The sequence below is a fragment of the Sciurus vulgaris genome, assembly GCF_902686455.1.
Source record: "Sciurus vulgaris genome assembly, chromosome: 2".
Taxonomy (NCBI): Eukaryota; Metazoa; Chordata; class Mammalia; order Rodentia; family Sciuridae; genus Sciurus; species Sciurus vulgaris.
Genome location: NC_136462.1, coordinates 169,298,885 through 169,313,669, shown reverse-complemented (window position 1 = coordinate 169,313,669; position 14,785 = coordinate 169,298,885). Strand labels below are relative to the sequence as shown.

Sequence of the window (14,785 nt, the reverse complement as noted above, 5' to 3'; positions counted from 1 at the left end):
TGTGAGTCCTTAGCCCTGAATCTGGCTTTCCTTGAATTTGGCTTTCCGGAATTGAGGACTTTTTTTTTTTCCTCAATGGTGGTATCATAATCTGATACTCTTTGTAATCTCTGGGGATGGGCAGGCTTGTCTTCAGTTCCTATAATCATGGTGTCACATATAAGTTTTAAAAAATGCCTTGTTAAAGCCCAATTGACAGGTTTCTTTTATTGACTGACTGATTTATATGTGGTGTTGAGAATTGAACCCTGGGCCTCACACATGCCAGGTGGGCAGTCCACCATCAAGCCACAACTCCAGCCCCTGTCACATGTAATTTTAAACCAACTCCTTTACTTTCCCCAAGATCACAAATAAACTATTCTTGGTTACTCAATAAGGCAAATTTGCAAAATCAAGAATTTCCAATAACACAATGGAGAAAAGGCAAACATTTATTTTTATTTGCAAGTGCAGATTCTGCCACAGATCCTTATAAGCTACAGTAACTTTTGGTAAACTCAATGAACACTTTAAAAAATAGCCAATAATAAGAAAGTTACAGAAAAAATTTCCATTACATTGTTGAAAATGTCTGAATCCAAAATCCACTATTTTCTGCAATTTTTTTTTAATGTTTGTTCTGGTTAAAAAAGGATTTTCTTTTTCTTTCTTATTCTACATAGTCCTGCTTAAATTAAGACAATCTATTTCATTAACTTTTAGGACTGCCATTTTCTGTATTTAGGTTTTTATTCTTACATATTTATATTAATATTTTAATATTTTACATAAAACATCAATTTGCTATTTTATGAAACAAAAAATTATAGATCCTATTCATGGTGAGGCATTTCCAGTTGGGAGAAAACTGAAAATCTAATCCACAGAAGGTCATTTTTATGCCTCCCTTCCCTTTTAACTATAATAAATAATTAACAACCTATTAATATTACAAAAATTCTTAATTATGCTTAGAGTAACCAGAGTATTTTTGCAAATTTAAATTTATATTTGTTACAGTATATGAAGTCATTAAGAAAAGCCTCTGGTTTTCCAGTTTGGTAACAAATGGCTTTTGTCTGATGCATAATTAATAGAAACTAATGATGACTATGTAGCTCTTCCAGAGTTTTAAAGGCAAATCTATATTGGCCTACAGGTAACATGCAAATTCATCCAACAAGCAACACAAAATGTATTGTAGTAGTCATTCATTTTTATCAACATTCAAGAAGACCTAGACAGCAGCACAAATTCTCCTATGTCAGAAACACTTCATAACATGGTTACAACTGAAGTCAGATCATACCTGGTAAAATACCCCCTTGCTAATTCATCCTCTAGCATCAGTTCAGACTTCCATCACAATATATGAACAATAGTGATTAATACTGTGGTACAAAGGTAAATACAGACAAGAGTTTGGTGTGCTAGCAAACAGAGTTTAAAAACAGTGATGAATGAAACCAAACGTCTTGCCTTGTTCACTCTCGTCTCCCTTCATGAGCCTGGAATTCCCACGGTCTCACGGAAACATTCAATTTTGGGGGAACTGAGTCCAATGATCCTAGCATGGAAATTGCTCCCTAGAAGGGACATTTGGCCACAAGGGGATGCCATACCCATCTGAGGGTGTGCACTAAGAGAAACATCCTGATGTGCAAGAAATGGTTTGCTTCTAAAAGCCTTGAAGAAAATGTGATATTTCAAAATATTTAGCTTTATCCCAAGGAATAGTTTGGTGGTACAATGTGGCTCAAAATTTATTTCATCATTTTTGGTTGGATAAATGAAACGTGTACACCATCACCATCACCCTTAACTCTTTTTCCATCACATAAGACACTTGTTAAGATAAGAAAGATATTCTACTAAAGCTGACGGTGATTGAGAGTCATTCAGTATTCAAAGTTCCTAAAGAATCGTTGGTTCTCTGAAAGGGATAAAAAAGTAGGAAAGGCTTTTGTTCAAACTCCTGCTAGTAAACAAGTATTACTTCAACTGATACAATGGCTACGTGACATCAAAGTACTATAAATTATCAAAACTATAGTACAGAAAAATTACAAATTCATTGCAAAATACATTACACTGCTACCATTAAGAAAAAAGTGCTTTTTGTTTTCCTTTCTTTTTTTTTTTTTTATTTTTTGCCAGAAAAGTATTCTTTCAATATAGAAAATCCTATGCGGTACCCTGCATGTGGCTAGGATATAACATAACGGAGTTTTACTGAGTCCTTCTGATTTGCTGGATGAAGGGCTGAAAAATATAATAATGACTTATTAAAGCCATGCTCCAAATGACCACACCAGCTGTCAGTGGAGAGATGCCTATTTAAGACACAAGAAGATGCCCTGGTCTGTCGAACCCTGCCGGTCATCGCACTGTCCCACCAATCAGCTGGTTTAGAATGCACAGGCCTTTTGTATGTTCTGTGGTTTTCCTTACGTTCTCCTGAATTAATCTCACATCCTTGCTTAGCTTTGTCATGTGTGTGAATCCTCTGTTTAGTGATGTCTATATTGTCTCATGAGGGGAACGATGCAAGATGGCGGACCTGCCAATTTTAAGAAAGGATGTCCAAGGAGTTCCTGGGCCGTGGCTCTTTGAGAGGGCTCCCTCACCAACATGAGGTCTAGGAATCCCCGGAGCATTGCAGAGACCTGTGAAAACACACAGATAGGATCCTGAGGACTAACACAGAAACCTATCCCAGTCCCCCAAATAATTCCCCAGTCCTATCAATACTTCAAAACCTAGAAACTAGTTGCTTTAGGAAGAAAGATGTTATGCAAGCAAAAGAAGGCATTGTCTTTATTAACACAGATGTTTTCCTTCAAGTATGAAATAATAAGGGTATAATTAAAAATGAAAACTTATTTAAAATAAAGAAAATAGTAATTGTAATAATAGTGACAAGAGCAACTATGATGTGATTACTGTATAAAATTGCTGGTCACACAGACAATAAAGCACAGTATAAACATGGAGTAGTGTTATTTTTCTAGCAACTATAAACATCTTGGCTCTATGGAAACCCCTCTTTTGAAGAGAAACAAGACTATATTACCATCTACTTTTTGATGTGTATCTTACATTCAAGTGCAAACATACTAAGTGAATGGTCCAATAGATTTTGATATATCTTTACATCTATTGACTTTCCACTCCCATCAAGGTCTAGAACTTTCAAGAAGGCTACCTTGGGCCCCCTTTTTGCCAATATCCATTCCTAGCAAAAAGTAACTACTCTATTGGCTTCTAATAGCATCAATTAGTTTTGTCTGCCCTTAAACTTCACAGAAATAGGCTTATGCACTGTGAACCCTTCTCTGACTTCTTTCACTCAAATTATGTCTGTGAGAGTCATTCCTGATGTATTGCTGCATGGTACTCATTGCCCAGTTATACCAAATACTACTTGTTCATTTAGGAAATAATTTGGGGAGTTTCCAGCTTTTGATCATTAGGATTAAAGACACCTCATAGATGACTTTGAAGAACACTGGCACTCATTTCTATTGGGTGTGGGACTATTTTCTTACCATGCAGTCTTTGTTACTTCCCATTATTTAAACTTAGTCCAACCCAGTAAACATTTCAATTTACTACTCAATTCAAGTAGTTCCATTTTTATTTATTTTCATTTTTATTTATTTATTTTTTTGCAGGTACACACAACCTTTATGAACGATTCCACTGGGGCTCTTCCCCAAAGTTCAGGTGAGAGGAAAGGGGAGACTCTATTATTGCAAAGTTTTCTCCTCAGCCTGGCACAGTGGTGCACTCCTGCAATCCCAGCAGCTCAGCAGGATTGCGAGTTCAAACCCAGACTCTGCCAAGTAGGTGAGGCCCTAAGCAACTTAGTGCCTCAAAATAAAAAATAAAAAGGGCTGGGGGCGTGACTCAGTGGTTAAGTGCTTTTGGCTTCATCCCTGGCACCAAACAAACAAAACAAAACAAGAACAAGAACAAAAAACCCAAAGTATTATCCCCTTCAAGGCAGCCCCCCAATCTCGCTTATCATAAGGCAGATGGGAGGGAAGGTGTGGATGAGTCCCTGCTTATAGAAGTATCCTAGGGAAATGACCCTTCTCAGCAAGGCCTGCAGGAAGCTGACCTCCCCAGTCATGTGGTGGCTCTTTGGCTTTTCATAATTTTTCCTGAAGTTGGCCTTAATCGACAAGTCTTAGAAAATAGGAAAGGCCCTGCTAGGTCCCTTATGTGTATTATGCCAGCATGGCCTTCATCGCCTTGCATGATCCAGTCCCTGGCCACCTCTCCAACATGTCCTACCCTTGTCTCCCAGCTCACTTTGATATAGCAATGTAAACCTTCTTCTTTCTTAGCTTTTCAGGTCCTTGCACTTGTCCCTCTGCCTGGGTCTCCCATATCTTTGCAAGAGTTTTGCCTTCTTTCCATTTAATTCCGAGTTTAAATGTTCCTTGCTCAGCAAGGGCTTCCCTCACTCTAACCTAATCCAGTTCTCAATCCCCTCTCCTTCACACTCCATTATATTACAGTGCTTTGTTTTCTTCATAGTAGGTACCACTTCCTGAAATTATTTTGCTCATCTATTTGCTTATAGTTTATGTTCTCCTCCTCCAAGTAGAATGCAAGTTCTGTAAGAGATAGAAAATCTGGGGTCTTTCACTCCAACATTTCCAGTGGTTAGAAGTCCCCAGCAGGTAACAGGTCCTCAAGGAGCAAGTAATGAATGGAGCACTTAATTCACTCTTCCAACCAGCCCCTTGAAACATTAATTGATCCCACTCTATTCTACAGATGAACTCTGGAGTCAGAAAGGCTGAATCACTTGCCCAGTGAATGAACAGAAGAGCAGAGATTTGAATCTAAGTGACTAATTCTAAAGGCTGTATGCCCTTACACCAGGATCTACCTACCCACTGGGTGTGGCATGCCAGTCTTTAAAGCCACAGAGAGGCTGAAAGATCCAATAACTACTTTGGACCTAGCAATATACACTACTCACCTTGTGTAGGTCCTTCACTCTTGGAGGTAAACTGTCCCGGATCCTCCTCATCGCCTGGAGAGGAGGCTCATTGAAGTAGGGGGGCTCACCATCAATCATCTCTATCACCATGATCCCAAGGGACCAGATATCCACCTGTTGGGCACAACCCACTGGTTATGACAGGCAAGGGGAACACTCTGAAATGCTGAGGTGTTCATGGAACTCAATAGATTTATACTTGTTCATAAATTAATATGGTATTTGTAACATCTCAAAATTTACAGCACAGATTTACCAACTGACTTGTTAGTTGGTTACTGAGTTTTTGTTCATGGGCTTCTTTTGGCTTTTAAAAGATGTCAATGAAGTTTCTACTAGTCAGGAATAAATGAATAACTTAACATTCTGAAGTTTAGAACTTTAATTTTTATTCTGTTAAATTCTGTAATTACTGCCTTTCTGAGCAGATTTTAAAAATCCAAACTTTATGCTATGAAAATAAAGAAGAAAGTTGCATTTAAAATCATAATAAGAAAGATTTTTGACATATTAATAAGAAACTGCAAAGAACTGCATATGATGTAAAATACATACCAATTTTTTAAATAATTTGATTTTTAACAATAGTTCTTTCCACACCTACTTTGGAATTTCCCCATTAAGTTTTATTGTTTTGAAGCAGCATGCACAAAACCCTGCTTTAGAAAACCATCTCTATGGAGTAGAGAAGAAAAAAAAAAAAAAAGAAGAAAAAGAGATGCACAAAATTCTGAGTAAAGAATGGGAAGGCAGGACAATAAGAAGCCATAGGGGTGCTATAAATTCCCAGATCCAGGTCTTCCCTGTTACAGGTTCATTACTCGACTTATCTGCATGCTGCATTACTATCATACCTCTTGCCGTGACCTTCACCGAGAATTTGTCTCTTGAGACCACAGTGAGACAAACAAGTTGAAGCCTCCTCTGAGATCAAGCAAAGAAGGGAAAGAGCACAGCCTGCCTTAACTTGTGCCTACATTCTTTATGTACTGGTCCATGCCATTTTTTCCCACAATCACCAGCTACGCCATAACATATGGAAACTTCATGTTCAGCTGGAACCATCTGCTTGGGCTCCATGTGGATATAGCCTTGCATGCCTTGAAGCTCCTACTCATGTTATTTCCTCCCTAGAATGCCTTCCTCTCACCTCCTGTGGCCCCTCACTTTCACCTATCCAAGTCCTATTCCTTGATAGAATATTGTTTCCTTTCAGAGGAAATAGATATTGGAATGTATTTTTGATTATGTTATAGTAGTCCCATGATTTTTTTCTATAAGAAGCCATTGTGGCTCATTCAAATATTACCTCTACTGTGGCATTTTCTCTTATCCTCTTTCCTTTCTCTGAAACACGCCTGCTAATTGGAGTATCTCCAGGCATTTTTTTAAAGAGTGAGACCCCCATCCCAACTCCCATATACACTGTAAGACTGCAATAAAAGCCCTTAGAAAACTTGGAATGGAACCACCACTTGACACAGCTATCCCACTCCTTGGCCTATACCCGAAGGACTTAAAATCAGCATACTACAGAGATACAGCCACATCAATGTTCATAGCTGCTCAGTTCACAATAGCCAGATTGTGGAACCAACCTAGATGTCCTTCAATTGATGAATGGATAAAGAAACTGTGGTATATATATACAATGGAATATTACTCAGCTATAAAGAATGATAAAATTATGGCATTTGCAGGCAAATGGATGAAATTGGAGAATATCATGCTAAGTGAGATAAGCCAATCTCAAAAAACCAAAGGACGATTAATATTGTTAATAAGTGGATGATGACACATAATGGGGGGAGGGTGGGGTTAGTGTTAGGGTTAGAGTTAGGGTTAGGGAAGGGGGCAAGAATGGAGGAAGGAAGGACTGTATAGAGGGAAAAGAGGGGTGGGAGGGGTGGGGGGAAGGGAAAAAATAACAGAATGAATCGAACAACATTAGCCTATGTAAATTTATGATTACAGAAATGTTATGCCTTTACGCCATGTACAAACAGAGAAACAACATGTATCCCATTTGTTTACAATAAAAAAAAAAGATTAAAAAAAAAGCCCTTGGATAAATATTATAGTAGTATCTTCAGTGGTGGCCAGTGTCCCATCTGTCATGGACTACTCTGTCCCAACTCAGTGAGTGGGACTCATCTGTGGAGTCAAAAGTCATTGCTTCAATTGTCTGTGGTCACCAAATGTCAAGGACCACAGCATCCCTGCCACTTTCAAAAAATGCCTGTTATCCCCTTACCTCTGTCCCATAGGGAAGCCTAGAAATTACTTCAGGTGCCATCCAGTAAGGGGTTCCCACAAGGGATTTCCTCTTGGGCACCTCTTTGGAAACTTGAGCACAAAAACCAAAGTCAGATAATTTTATCTGAAAAGGAAAGGAAAACAATAAATGAACATTTTGAAAATGCTGTCTGCTAGGCATAGGAAAAATAAACATGTGTACCTAGAAATATAGACATAAAGAGTGTCAAATTCAAATTTAATAACCAGGCTTAGAAATATCAGAGAAGAGGTCACAAGACCCTTTTACTGGAAAGGCACAAATCTATTTTAATGGAAAAATTTTTCACAGGTCTATCAAAGTTGACTTCCAAAGGCTTGAACTCTTGCTGCTTATATCTTTTTTTACAAAATTACAAAACAACAAAAAACTCTCACAAATTTAAATGTGTAATCTATTCATTAAATCTCAAACCCACAACTTGAGAATAACAGATGATGCTTTAGTGTAAGTAAATTGCTATTTGCAAGGGCAATTTTGTACACATTGCCGCAGCACAGGCTCTTTTGAGTTGAGCACATTTAGAATTCTATGTACCATGTGATGATTTAAACAGCAATCCTCTTTTTTGTGTGTCTGAAATAGTGGAAGACATTCATTTATCTAGGATGCCAAGATGTCACTTGAAGTGTTGGCTCCCCTTCCCTTTTTATTTTGCTCCTTTGCCTAGGACAATAGAAGCTGCCAATGTGAACGTCTCTGCAAGTGGAAATACAGGTGTGGAAACTGGATGTCACTACACGGTTGTCAGATGCTTAACGTGGACATGCTAAGGACCCAGTGTTACCTTAGATGCCATCAAAAAGAAAAGGAATTTTGAAAATCCTTGCACAGAGCTCCTGTTATCTTAGGAACATATGTACTGTTAGACACCTGTTGGCTTGTGTATTCTAAATGATCAGGATTTGGTTTATTTCTGGGAGACACAGTTCCTGCTCTGCTCTGAATTTCAGGTGGCCTTACTGAAGGGAACATCAGTGGGCCACTTAGTTGTGAGTGATGATAGAATCCAAAAGGAAATAGTACACTGGGCATTGTTTAGCAATTGTGAAGAATGACCATTTGAAGTTAAAATGTTCTATAGATCCAAGGTACAGTCTCTAAGGTATGAATACTCTATAGCTTTCTGAACTTCCTCTCTCAATCTTCCTTTATTAGTTTGCTTTTTCTTTTTCTGTATCTACTTCTGCTACCTACACCTTATATTTTGAGACTCCCTTGGGAATCCGCTTCCAACTCTCACTTTTTCCCTTTTTACCTATTCTTTCTGTCTATTCTCTTCCCTAATATGCTTAATTCCTCTCCATTTAAAAATCCGTGCTTTGGGTGGAGTTATAACTCAGTGTTACAGTGCTTACTTAGCATGCACGGGATGCTATATTTGATCCCCAGCATCACAAAACAAACACCCAGAAAACAAAAAAATACAAGACTATATTACCAACCAGTATATGTCTCCACATGGAGGACTTCAATTGAACTTGCTATCCTTTGCCTAGTGACGGTGCAGCCATCTTAGTTTGTACATGCACACTCTATGATGTTTTCACAATGAGCAAATCAGCTATGAGCACATTTCTCAGAATGCACCTCTGTCATTATATGAGGTGCAACCATAATTAGTGAAGGTGAGGTCAGAGTGGATTAGGGTAGGTGCCAAATCCAATGAGTGGTGTACTTATAAGAAAAAAAACAGGACACACAGTCCGATATGGAAGACCATAGGAAGATGGAGGCCAACACTAGAGTGATAAACCTCTAAGCCAAGGAACACCAAGGATTACCAAAAACATTCAGAAACTAGGAGAGAGGAATATAATAGATTCTCTCTCATTGCTCTCACAAGGAACAAATCTGTCAACACCTTGATTTGGGGACTTCTGTTCTCTGAACCGTATGAGAATAAATCAAATTCAAAGAGAATAAAAATCCACTCAGCTTGGGGTTATTTGTTAACTGTGGTCCCAGCACACTCTCATGTACACCTAATACACTCTAGATAGACATCACTGAGCTCTTACTACACCACTATACCCACTTTACATGTATATCTCATTTAACTGCTCACAAGAAACTAATGAGCTTGGAAATATTATTATCCCCATTTTACAGACAAGTAAGTCAAGTTATAAAGGGGGTAAGCCAGTTTTCCAGGATTCAGGGCAATTAATGGGAGAGCCAAGATTCAGATGTTCAATCACTGCCCTGTACTGAAGAGTAAAATTGTAGATCAAAAGAAGGAAGTTGGTGGCATGGTAGATGTTGAAGATGGATTGCTGCTAGGGTTCCTGAAGAGGTGAGAGAGACAGGATCAGGGTCTTGCTACTCAAATCAGCAGCAGCTGCAGGAGTAGCAGCAACAACCTCCCCTGGAAGCTTATTTGATTTGCAGAATCTCATGTCCCACCCAGACCTGTTCAAGTCAGAGTCCCCATTTTAACAAGATCCTCAGGCTGTTGGTGCTCACACTATAGCTTAAAACAGAGAGACCACAGTGCATTCAGGAAAGAGAACAAGGAGCATCTCTTGATCAGGAGAGGAGTAAGGGGTAACTTGTTTTCACAGGGTCTCCTGTTTTCATTTCAGCAACATGATGAAAGCCTTCCTGAATACACTGTCAATCCACCCGACTTCCTTTCAAGATGTTCCTTAATCTGCTGTCTTTTATATAGACCACCTTATTCCTCATTGCTTCACGCACACACAGATACCAGTTCTAGGCACCAAGGGGGTTCCTGGAATGTGGAATTTCCAATTCTAAAACCTGGAAGTTTCCATGCAGAACGGAAAGAGTTGGTCTGTTTCCAAATATGTTTTTGTTCATATTTCTTCCTACACATTCGATTCTCAAGTATACCCCAGGGGATTAAGCACATCTTACTTCCTCTGTGATTTCTCTCAGAAACCCACGTTGATCAGTCCCTTCTCCATATTCAATAGAATTCTGCATACATTCAATCTTGAACTGTTTTCTGCGGCTGGTTATGTCACTCCAGTTAACAATGACACTCCTCAGGGCAACAGACAAGCTTTTTGATTGTAGAACCTCCTTAAGAGGTATCTGTCTAGATAGATGCTCAAAATGCCATGCCACTAGATTGATTTTAGGTTGAAATATGCATATATGCTAGTAGATCATATGATAGAAGATACATTGAGGCTCTTTCTGAAACCATTATTGACATACTGGAGATGCCTGTTTCTAAGATCAAGTTAGAATATAGATAAAATGGATATAAATGTTTGGGATTTATTTCTTTTCCTTTCTATTTCCTGTTTCAAATCTATTCTCTAATCAGTCCAATGTTAGTGGTTTGGAGTATGGGTTGACTGTATTATTTCTGATGGAATTCTGTAAAAAGATACTATAGGGGAGAGACAATATTCTCAATTGCTTTAGCAAATCAAGAATCAATTTCAGAGGACTCAGATCATGGAATCTCCCATGTTGTGTTAAGAAGAAATTCCTGTGGCAATGGCAATCATTCCATAATCCTTGCTGCCCTGTTATAAAAGAAGTCAATTGTGCACAGAATTAAAAAGCTTGCGGTTCATCCCTTTTAGCCTGGGATAACTTGCAGAATGAGAAAGAGAAAAGTGATGTTGATTATCTCAGGACCCATACTCCTTATTGTACATCAGTTCCCAGTACACCCAAGTGGATGGCAGTGGGCCTCAGAAATACCTGTAATATATATGTACCTACACAAACAGAGGAGAGGAGAATGCCAATATGTGTCTGGGTTCAGAGGTAATATTCAAAATATTTAATAACCAGATTAATTTAGACAAATCAGAATCTAGACATAAAGTCAAGCAGTGTCCTAGAGTCACCTTGGATAGGACCACCATCATCAATGAGGTAAGGGGGCAGCTCAGAACAGGGTTAAGTGATATGAAATACTCTAAGAACTTGAAAGAGTGGCTTGCAACTAACCAGAATGAAAATACTGCAATATTTCAACAATGGGGTGTAGACATATTGGTGAAAAACAACTGAACTGTAGGCTTGGCTGTGCCTATCATGCTCCATGGAGAGAGCACAATTGTGTGAGATAAGGTGGGCTTGAAGCAGTGCTTCTGGCTTCCATGGCTTGTGTGTGATGATCAGAAGTCTGTAAGCTCCTCCAGATCTCAGTGAAGGAAGGGGGATGTGCCTGGCACAAGGCCATTTGGGGATATGGACATAAGCAAAAGGACAGCTTTCAACACTTGAGACAAAGACAGGAGCTCTGAAAACACTGCCAAGGTACCTCCTGAACAGCCCAGCCATAAATGGACAAGCTGATCTTTATCCCAGGTAGCAGGATAGTCCAGGCCCGCCAAATGCAAGGAACAGAGAGGAACTAGAACATGAGTCTTATTCCCTTCACCCTGAAGTTCCACATACCATACTTTTCCCTCTTCCTCCAAGAAACCACTGTGGGAAAGAGTGAGTGTGGAGGGGGATGAGAGTTAAACCTGAAAGACTAAGTGTTAAAAAGTAATATATTTGAACTTTGACAGATAATGTTTAAATTTTTTCAATAAACCTGATTTAAAATAGAGAATTCTAAATAGAATCCAGCCAATAGAGATCTGTGAAGAAGTTGGGGTCAGTTTTAGGAAACTCTCATGTCTCTGTTTGTGTGTGGGTCAGGGCTAGTTATTTCTAAAGCTAAACTGTAGGGGTGCGGTCCTACTACACAGACAGAAGAGTTGGAACAGTCACACTGATAAATTTCATTTGCCGATAAATTTAAGAAATCTGAATGACTAAGGAGGTGAATGTATCAGCATTTTGGTATTGATAGTTTTTAATTTCAGTATCCCTGGTGTGGGTTTCTCCTTCCTGACATGAAAAAACTCAATCCCCTCAAAATATGGCATACTAATAATTATCTTCTTGACAAAGTGTAAGATAAGTAATTGAAACTAGACACTTGGGATATAGGCCTGTTCTTCTGATGTAGGAGTATAAGCACTTTTGTATGAGTTTTTACTCATCCAAGTACATAAAAGAGACAATTTTCTAAAAGAGCATAATTGCACACAACATTTGTCCAAATAAATCTGCAAGTAGATAATGAGATCTCAAGTAATGAGTATAATAAAGCACTAGAGGCAGATCTTAAAAGCGAATCACACAGGCTCTAAGCTGAGCCTTATTTTAGATGGAATTGTATAACTTGGCTGCTTAGGAAACCACCCTTGTCTAACTAATGCAGTCAGGATAAGGAAAATGCAGTTAGTATACTCCCGCCCCCACCCCAAAAGAGATGATGTAGCTGGTTACACAAGAACCAGACAAGGAAATGGAATGTAGAACTCAGACAAAGCTGCTATTTAAACTTGAGATCCCATCCATGTCTAATGTGTCCTAGATAGGGATCACAAACCCCACAAAAGGATGGAGAATGGGGGTCATTGGCAAAATGAAGTCTATCCACAAGATACCCTCAGGTTTAAAAATAGAATGTAAAAACCCTTGCACTGTTAATTGCATACACTAAAGAATTCTGTGTTTGCTCCAGGTTTTTGGCCAAGGTCATAGATGGTTGCTTTTGTGCCTAATTCCTGGGTGCTTCCATTAAGGCATTTAACTCATGTAGTCTCAGCATAATGTGAGAACCTGTTGGTGATGCAAATTTCACTGGACCACCCAGCCTGACGGATTCAGCATCCCTGGAGTTGGGGCCCAGGAATCAGTTTCTTGCCAAGTCTCCATTGGGTTTTGATGTCAATAATGTCTGAGAATGTCTACTTCAAGGAGAACAACGACCCAGGGACAAAGGAACTGCAAATAGGAATTAAAGGTGCCATTGTGATAATGGTGCCTCCAACTCTGCTTAAGGTCGACTTCATCAGCTGCCAACTCCAAGAGGAGAGGGAGAAGGTCAGAGAGACTAACCTAGAGTGGCACAGGGACCTTAGCCCTCCCCCTGTCATTTGGTAGAGCACAGAGAGTAGTAGGCGCTTGCTTGAGGCTGGACAGGAGTATTAAAAGAGAAGCAAAACCTGGATCTCTTAAATTCACACTGTGCTACCTGAATTAGGAAAAGCTCCCTTGTCAAGTAGCAGGCAGTGGGGATGGATGGAGACCAGGATGTCATCTCACAGACTGTTGGAGCAGAATGAATTTTAGCAAGATATTTCACATGCCAGAGTGTCTGTTTAAGAATAGCCCTGGGGGAAATAATCTCCAGGTCATCTTCTATTGTAAAATTCTAGTTATTTGACAACAAAACTAAAATGATGAAGGGAAGAAAGCTTATAATGTCAAATCAATTAAATGAGCCAGGTGGAGACAGCAGAATACTATTGTGCCCATAACTCTGGGGAAAAAGATGATTCCAGCTGATTGTCAGGAACACAGTAAAGAAGAGGCAGAACAATCATAAGGCCTAAGTTGTTGGCCTGTGGCCATTTATCTATTTTTTTTAATCCCTGCTTCAAATTCTACGGGAAGCAGGGCACAAACACATCAACCCATTTCTAAGCACCCTGTTTATGATCTTCCAGAAGCACATCCCAAGGCAAGGATTCAGTGCAGTGCAAGTCATTCATTTGAAAGATGCAAGAAATGCTAGCAGTGAAATGGATAAGAATGATGAGGAAGAGAATTAATCAGGGATTATTTACCAGGCAAGTTACCATTATGGGCAATTAGAGGGCTGAGGAAGTCTGGTGGACCTGTAGAACAAGCGACTCTCAGTTACTGTATTGAGGGAGGGACCTGGGGTACTTACATATCAACACCCAGCTTGTGTTCTAGGACTGCTCCTCTGCTGACCGCAAATCAATGACTAGTCAGATATTATGTATGTCATAGATAGTTAGGAAATGGTTTTCTTTTAATTGACAGAAGATAAGTCTTTTAGGAAAACAGAAAGATTATGTTCTTTTCAGCCTGAGCAAGTTCCTGTCATTTTCTGTTGATTTTGCAATCATGGCTTCACAGAAGTTGCAAAGAAATGTGCATCCAGACCTTCCTACTACCAGCCTCTTATAAAGCTACAGTATAATATCAATACCAAGTACTGATGTGGAGAGAATCCACAGAGCTTATTCATGAATCATCTGTGTGTCTAGTGTGATGTGTGTGTATACTCTGACATTTTGTCACATGTTGCCTTGCATAGCCACTACCACAAACAAGACAAGATATCCAATCAGACCATTACCATAAGACTCCTGAGGATATCCCTTTATGACTGTACACCCGTGGTTTGTCGCCCCAGGCAACTATTTATCTGCTATGGATTTCTGTAATTATTTCACATATATTACATACTCAGAAAATGCAACATGTATCCTTTTGAGATTGGATGTTTTTTAACTAAGTACAATTTCCTTGAAACACATTCATTTTCTGTGTGTGTCAATTGTTTGCTTTTTGTTTGTTTTTGTTTGCTCTTTATTATTGTTGAGTAGTACTCCAAGGTATGACCACACTGTACTTTAACCATTCACCCTTTGAAGGATATTTGGGTAGTTTGCAGTTTAAATTTG

General features: G+C 39.1%; 1 protein-coding gene across 5 annotated transcripts in view; it reads right to left on the bottom strand.

Moving 5' to 3' along the window:
- Positions 1–2,098: 2,098 nt before the first annotated feature.
- PAK5 (p21 (RAC1) activated kinase 5) overlaps positions 2,099–14,785 on the bottom strand; it is a 386,653-nt gene continuing 373,966 nt past the window's right edge. For all 5 annotated transcript variants that reach the window (XM_079126870.1, XM_079126873.1, XM_079126871.1 and 2 more), the window contains 3 exons: positions 7,254–7,379; positions 4,979–5,113; positions 2,099–2,648 (listed from right to left, as the gene is read on the bottom strand). In XM_079126870.1, the coding sequence (XP_078982996.1) occupies positions 2,493–2,648; positions 4,979–5,113; positions 7,254–7,379 (417 nt within the window). In that variant the 3' untranslated portion in view covers positions 2,099–2,492. The remainder of the gene's footprint in view (positions 2,649–4,978; positions 5,114–7,253; positions 7,380–14,785) is intronic.